Below are 8,097 nucleotides of genomic sequence, written 5' to 3' on the forward strand. Positions count from 1 at the left end.
TCCAACCTTACACTGGATGTACGAGAAATTTGTTTTGCGTGTACCGATCCCCACGAGGACAAAATCTAAAAAATCTAAATAATGTACAAACAGAATTAAGTGTAGTTGTGATCAACCAAAATTACTTTGTGCCGTAAAGGTTAACCCTCTTGCACACGCTAGCGCATCTATCGTAAACTTTTTTCTATCTGAGCAGTGTTTTCATCACTGAATAATAGTACCGTTGATATCCGGTACGGCGGCGATTAAAATCTAAAATTAGAATAAACAATCATGTTGATGATCTCTGTTTCACGGCCTAGTGGCGACGAAAAAAAAAACAACCATTCTGAACATAGGCATTTCACTGTTTCTTTATTTAAATCACAAATTATAATTACAAAGGCACACAGTAATGGAAATATTAATAAGGCACTAACTTTCAGCATTTCCATTTCAAGCCTGTACGTACACCACTTCCGGAATTCGTTTCTTTCTCTCCTCTGGGACACCCTCTATCATGTACCGCTGCACACCGTTGAGAACCCATAGCTCCAAGGCAGTTATTGCTAATTAAAAACGAAATGCGAAAATTAACTTCATGTCATCTTTTCAGTTACAGGAATCTCACATGACATTCCGAAAAACATGGACATTATGGCCAACACTACACCTGACGAAGCGTCTCCATCGTTTTGGCCAATTTCACGAGAAACGTCCCAGCAGGTCCACAGTATGAATAGCGAAAGAGTTCTCACGACGACAAACACCCTGTTAACGCGAACGGAGCAGACTTTCCTCTGAGGAAGATTGAATCATTGAAAGACACTCTAATAGCAATATCCTTTCAAAGCTACCTCATCAATGCCATCCTTCAGCAAACCGGCAAACATGGCAGACAGTATGCCGATCTTCAAACTGACGCCCAGAATGATGACGTTCTTCGTTCCTGCAAGGTGTCAATATTTGAAGTCAATATCAATCAGCCGAACATAGCTTACCATCGGGACAGGAGAAATCTCGACACGCTGGCTTTGCCTCCATCAACCGGTAGAGACAGAGAGTGGCGCCGAAACCCGCAATCAAGCAGCATAGAATTACATAAACCGAACCGATCCGGCGAAACGAACTCACGTCCATTTTAGTTCCGATTGGCGGACAACTGTTTTTAGCGGCACACTGAATCATCGCGACTGAAGCGAAAAACTAACTACACACTATTTGTATTGGTATAACGCTACTGCTGCAGATTCGCTCGCTTGTCGATTATTTGGAGGTGGGAGTGTAGGGGTGGATCATCGGTCGGTATGTGTCGTTTTGGGTTGTTTACAATCTGCGTCAAGCCAACTGCTAGCTGCGGATGAATGCAAATGCTTTTGGCTCGCTGTAGCACGTGGAGTTGTTTAGCCGAACGGGGTATTGGTATTGGTGTATGCAGTTTAATTAAGATTCTATAAGATTCAGACAACTGCAATGTTTGCTAGTGTGGCACACCAGGTCGTTTGCTACAGTATAAAAATGTGATTTACAAACAAGAGTTTAGAAGCATGGACAGTACCGCTTAATCGAAGCTTAATATTAATAAATGCATCGGTTTGCGCTTACACTTTTAGTTTCAGGTAAATGATGTCTTCGTGAAAGTTTTCATATTTTTGATATTTTAATATTTTTGGTCCGACGTCTGATGTAAGTGAAATAAGATCACCCTACACGGTAACCCCAAAATACCCAATAATGACTACAAAGTAAGCATTTTCGAGGGCGACTGGGACTACCCATTAAATGAGTAAAAATATTACCCATTTATGAGTATTTGTTATTCAAAAATGAATACTTACTACTTGTTTTTGTAGTTGTAATTACTCATAAATGGGTGAAATTTTACTCATTTAATGGTAGTCCCAGTTTCCCTCGAAAATGCTTACTTTGTAGTCATTATTGGGTATTTTGCAGTTACCGTGTATGGTTAATAAGTTCAGAATATCAACTTTTTAGTGATTTTAAATAGACCAACGCAATGTTGGACAATGTTGTAGAAAAACTTATTTGTAGCAACTGTGCAAAAAGTACAAAATTTCAATTCTAATGGTACTCATTTTATTCTGGTTTTGAAAACGTATCTTAGGGTGACTCATAAGAATCTGCTTATTTACATTAGCTTTTTTCATTGATGGAAACTTTTAGAAGTTTAGATAGCGCGTCCTTTTGCTGAAGTAACTATGTTCCTGATAACTTTTCAACTAAAATGCCCTCGGGTAAGCCACCAGTATACCAGTGTATCTTCGCCTTGGAAACTAGACGTAGCAGAAAGTTTTTTTTTTCCTCTGTTCGGGACCTAACACTACTGCGACCAGTAAATTGATCTATTGTAGTATATCCCGTGTCCTTAGTTTAGTGCATGTCGTATTACTCCATCACTATTGAGAAATGATGAAGTATTATTCGATTTTTTTTACAGTTGCCACTCTTGCATTTATCGCAAGGATCCGACTCTAATTGAAAGGTCCCGCTATTCATACCCTTCGGAGTGTTGAAACACCCTCCAAAGGCGCGCCCCTTTGTCAGTAAAAATTGGATTCCCGGCGTAGTGATTAACATCCATACCTCTCACGCCAAAGTCACGAGTTCAAATCTCACCCCCGGACAAGTCACGAATGACCCAAGAGTGTTAAAACGACTATAATAAAAAAAAAAAAAGAAGATTAAGGTATGTCACCGATGCATCAGAACCCTAGTCTCAACCACTTCAACTAGGGAACAACGAATAGAAGATTAGGAATCACATAGATGAAGACAACTAACTCCTTTTTTTACCTTGTTTCAAGATCATCCTCGGTAGACAAAGCCGAGTCTTGTCACTATCAACAAGGCATAAAAAGTAACAAGGACTAAGATGTGTTCCTTGGATTACTGAAAAATCCTGTTCCCCTAGTTTGAAGTAGCAAGGACTAGGAATCGGTGGTAGATCTTACATCCCGTAACGTACTACGAAAAGGTGATCTACCCACGTTACGGGGCTAGCAGAAAGTTTAGAAATATTTAAACATAATCCATCAACATTGCTTAATAGAGATCAAGGAAACGGATACTCGAGACTCTTAAGCATGCTACCGAAAACCACACATCGTGGCATGTATCTACCTGTTGGAGACTAAATTTAGGTACCTGGTTAGGTAAATTGTGACATGGCAGTAGATTTTTAGTACCTATTGATTAGTATATAACTCGTAGATAAAAGATGAATTCTTCGGTGGTGTTTAGTACTTGGCACTGATGAAGTCTGCAAGTAGTAGACGAATCTCTGTCAAAAGATAAGCTATTACAACGGAATTAAAAAAAAAAAACCATCACACTCAAAGCTCTTCATGAAGGGATTCCGTTAAGCGGTTCTTTAATTTAAAAGATTCATGCATAACCTTTAACATAAATATATAAAGTATAGGAAAATCGAGGGGCCTCATAGCCTAGTCAGTAAAGGCACGGTATTGCCAAGCCAGAGGCGGCGGGCTCAATTCCCGGTCCGGTCGTGGGAATCTTTCGGGTTGGAAATTTTCTTGACTTCCCTGGGCATAGAGTATCATTGTGCTTGCCACAAAACATACGAGTTTATGCATTGGTATTGGCATCGAAAGCTCTCAGTTAATAACTGTGGAAGTGCATTTAGAACACTAAGTTGAAGGCACGCAATAAAGTAATATGCCAACATGACCTACTTAATGCATGAACCCTTATGCATATATACTTACAGAAATGAAGCTTGCACAAAAAAAAAAAACTGAAGCAATTAATTTCGTCCTTTCCCCTTCAATAGCACATTTGTTTACTTACTGCATCGTAATCATTCCACTCTTATAACAATAACCATAGTAATCACACTGCAAGGAAGTCCAGTATGCAACAAGTGTCATTAGACATTCATTCACTGCCCGGCTACCATTCGATGGCGCCACCAATACACACTTTAAAGATGCAGGTGCATCTGTAAACAAATTGATGTTGGTGTTCCGCATGCGCATTGACGATCAGTTAGCATTCATTCCGCTTTCTTTACTCGGGTTCATTCGACGAGTCAGCTGATTTGGTCATCTGTTATTATATTGTAATTGCCGGGATTTCTTTCAACAGGTTTGCTAGAACATAGCAAGTCAATCGTTTTGAAAACTTGAAGCACAATTTATGGGTTGAAATGTAATGCCATTTTGTTTGATCGAAAAGGCATTGGAAACATATATCATTTTCAAGTGCAAGTAAATTGAAAGGGCTGACCTTTCGATCCACGAGCTGCGTAGTATTGTAAGCGGTGCCGGTGGTTTAGTGGTAAGCGTGACTGCATCTCACTTCAAGGGGCCTGGGTTCAATCCCAGTCGACGCCGTCGAGATTTTATGAGGTATCAAATCTATGATCACGGGAAGTTAAGCCGTTGGTCCCCGGTCCTGGCGTCGGTAGCATTGCACAGTGGTCCAGAATGCAGATTTAGGTGGAACGATAAGTTTTGAGCCTGAAATTGAAACTTTAGACTAAAAGTTTCTTGTACAAAGTTGTTCCTTATAGTTAGGCCCTCATTTTTATGACAATGAATTCTAGGGTGGTTCCTATTATCATTAAAATCAAAAATCTAACTTTTTTGTTTGAAAAAATTAAGGTATACAAAAATATAGCTGAGCTAATTTCAAGCAACTTTGTTTTTTTTTTGTAATTAATTTATTTGTACAGGCTCAATCGAATAAACTTCACAGAGCAGAGTTTGAATTACTGTCTTAAATTTAAAGTCAAAGGAACTGGACCGAGTACTCGCGGTTGTCTCGAGGTTAGTGGAGATTTACAATTTTTTGGATGGGAAAGCAACTTTGTATGAAACAACTTTTTTGTATCTCTAAAATTGGCCGATTTAGAGCCATTTTCTTGAATTGAGTTAGGGTGGCTCTAAAAAAAAAACAGTGTTTTGCTCTAGTTTTCTTATTTCGAATAAAAAATACAATATGCACTTTTCAAATGTTAATATCTCTGGTTGGGACAAACCAGAAACAAACAAAAAACAAAGTTTTTTTACGGCATGTTATTCTCAATAAAATGAAAAAAATTGGAGGTATGTTATTTTTTAAATTCGTATAAAATCAATTTGAATTTATTCATATTTTTTACTATATTTGGGTATATCTTTTTTATAAGAAGAGATACAGACAACATATTTCACTATAAAACATTCGTCTTAAAGAGTTTTAAAAGTCTCTAGAAGATGACTTTCATGAGAAATTTAAATCTCCCCTAGAGAATTATCTAGGAATTCCAGGAATTTTTGGATTCTATTTTTACACACTGGTATTTCGTTAAGCAGTTTTGAGGTTAATTTTTATTTTTATTGATGGTTATGAATGTTTACTTTTCTTAATATTCTAGACTAGAAGAAACAATGCTAAGAATTTATATCGACATTTAATAGACCGTACCGTAATAGTTCCGTAAACTCTCGCTTACATGCCACACTAATGTAAATACCCACACCCACACGTCCCATAAAAGGGCGGAATAAATGTGGGCGGAATAAATGTGAATATTCCTGTGTTTTCATATTTTGTATCGCGTCCCTTTGATCACCCGGTAGTAAACTGACTATGAGACCTAGTTCGAGGAGTCTCTTGCTACTGCTGAGTTGTCGGGTTAACTGTTGGGCATCAGCTAGTTACAGTGTCAATATCCTTAAGGGGAAGCAGACCGCTCCGAAAAAAAAATTACGTTTTGATTTTTCTAAAAATATTGAAAAAAAAGTATCAAAAATCTAAAAAAATCACATTTTTTCTAATTTTTTAAAGAAAATTCACGTGCAAAAACATGTTTTATAAGTCATTATGGCATAAAGTTGGACTCAAAAAACCACAAAACATCAACTTTTCGGTTTTTCTGAGAGTCCAATTTTTTTTCATGATGGGATAGAAAAAAATTTTTTGCATGTAATTTTTGACAAAAATCTAAGGAAGAAACTGATTTTCTTGGATCTTTGATAATTTTTCCCAATATTTTTAGAAAAATAAAAACGTACCGAAAATATTTTTAAGGCCGGTAAGCTTCCCCTTTAGTCCAAGAGTAATGTTTTTTTTTTTGCTATCTGAGGTCTAAATTTTTTTTATTTGAAGATGTTTAAAGCCTTAAATTTTGAAACGTTCAGCAATGGGAAAACTGCCCTAGCTTTAACATCTTGAAAATTGTCTCTTGTGATTTAAAAAAATCTATGCCCGGTATTTCAAAAGTCCTATACAGAAAAGGATTTCAGAAGAGTTATTTTTCTAATTATTAGAATTTCTGAGTTTATTCTATCACTTTATAACATTCAGTCCAATTTCCCGCTCGCCCTGCAGTGTTCAAATTTGAAAATCTGCGACAATAAAAACATTTAAAATTTATCTAAATTATGGATTATAATTTCACCTTTCAATGCTATCTTGTAGAATAAACCATTTCCCAAATTTTGATATTTTTTTCTAATTCAGGTGTTTTCTGGTTTTCTGGCTTTAAAAAAATGTCGTAGCTTTTTTTTCCCAGTGACATATTGCTGACATCAACCATGCTGTATCAAATTTGGCTGTATATGAAAAAAACCGAAAAAAAATATGATGGACGCCCGGGGAAAAATCAATTCTATTTGAGTAGCTTCATTATGCCAGATTTTAGCGATCGTTAGTCGTAACGGTTTGTTGTGATGAAAGGAGCTCGGTGGCATAGCAGCGACCGATTTTGCTTACTGAGCATTATTTTGTGGATTCAATCCCATATTTCATTCCTATATTTTTTAGTACGCAAACTTGATTTTCTATGGATCAATTTCATTAGTTTATGGTTCATTGTTGAACGTTCTATGGATCATTCGCAATACGTTTATTAGACTGATGCAAAATTATACATTTTCGCTCTACAGTGCTTAAGCGGTTCCAAATCGGGTCTAGATTAGCCTCCCAAGGTTTAAACTGATTTGGTAAGAAACTGACTGGGCACAAACCATTTGAATTTTATATGGAAATTACTATGGAGAAACCAAACTTTTTATTCGTAGTCTTAAATTCTTCTCCCATATTGCACCGTTAAAAAATTCTATAGTTATTCTTATGGAAAATTTCTACAGCTACAATTTCGCAGAATATTGTTTTTCAGCCAATATATATGTTTATAAGCATGCAGCGTGCTTCATATGATGGAAGAGGAAAAAGTGGCAATAAGCATCAAGGTTGCGCAATTTTCATTCACGTTTCAAAAGTTAGTTTTCATTTTTGACTTGGACTTGGATGCTAGGCACAAAGCTGCTAGATGTTTCATCCGGTAACAATTTGGTTTGTTTAGGTGAAACTACCTTCTTCGGGTATGGAAATTTTAGTTCTAGTAGTCCCAATTGGGTCCATATTCAGAGTCTTCGTTGATTTTTTTTTTTTTTTTTTATATCTTTATTAAGGAGACTTTCAGCCCTGGGCTGGTTCGTCTCCGCTCCGTTGAATTTAATTTATACCACCAAAATCTACTCCAGAAGATCCTTCTACAAACAGATTTTCCAGGCTGTACTCAGCGGCCAGGGTGCAAAAATCTAAAACGGAGCTGCGGCACCGTTTCTTCGCGGCCAATTTTACACAATGCTGTCGGTTGGTTTTTCCGAGAATTGGACTAAACTACTTCTGCTGTAGGGATTGAAGCTGGATGCAACATTAGAAACTATACATGCTGTGATTGTGAAAATGTCTGCCTTTCGATTTGGTAGTAGTATTAGTACTACGGTACACAGATAGTAATGTCTATAGTTAGTCTAGCAACGGAACCATTTCAGGAGACCCTTAGCATGACCGATGGTTAAATTTTGATCTCGATGTTGGTAGGTACATACGAATTACAAAAATTAAAAAAAACAACTCACATAGAACGGTACAGTAACAATATGATCTTTCGATTTTTTGGGGGCGTGCAGTGATAGCGAGAGCGGGAGGCATCTGTCAATTTTAATGTAGCAATAAGTAGCCTACGTGGCGCTAGTGAGCAAGCTATTTCTAACGTATTTTAATTTGAAAATTCACACAGCATTTTCGACAAAATTTGTTTCAGTTTAAACGTTTGTCTGTTGTGAAAGTGAATTAGTGAAATTG

The 8,097-nt window shown here is 37.0% G+C and overlaps 1 protein-coding gene across 1 annotated transcript; it reads right to left on the reverse strand.

The window, feature by feature from the left end:
* Positions 1 to 343: 343 nt before the first annotated feature.
* On the reverse strand, positions 344 to 1,140 carry LOC135697554 (uncharacterized). Its single transcript, XM_065217315.1, has 4 exons — positions 981 to 1,140; positions 837 to 928; positions 611 to 779; positions 344 to 548 (listed from the first exon to the last, which is right to left on the reverse strand). The coding sequence occupies exons 1-4, from the start codon at positions 1,117 to 1,119 to the stop codon at positions 436 to 438; spliced, it is 513 nt and encodes a 170-aa protein (XP_065073387.1). The 5' UTR covers positions 1,120 to 1,140; the 3' UTR covers positions 344 to 435.
* Positions 1,141 to 8,097: the final 6,957 nt, after the last annotated feature.

Source organism: Ochlerotatus camptorhynchus, unplaced genomic scaffold (genome assembly GCF_037179485.1).
Source record: "Ochlerotatus camptorhynchus isolate MF236.1 unplaced genomic scaffold, CSIRO-AGI_Acam_v1.1 ptg000074l, whole genome shotgun sequence".
NCBI lineage: Eukaryota > Metazoa > Arthropoda > Insecta > Diptera > Culicidae > Ochlerotatus > Ochlerotatus camptorhynchus.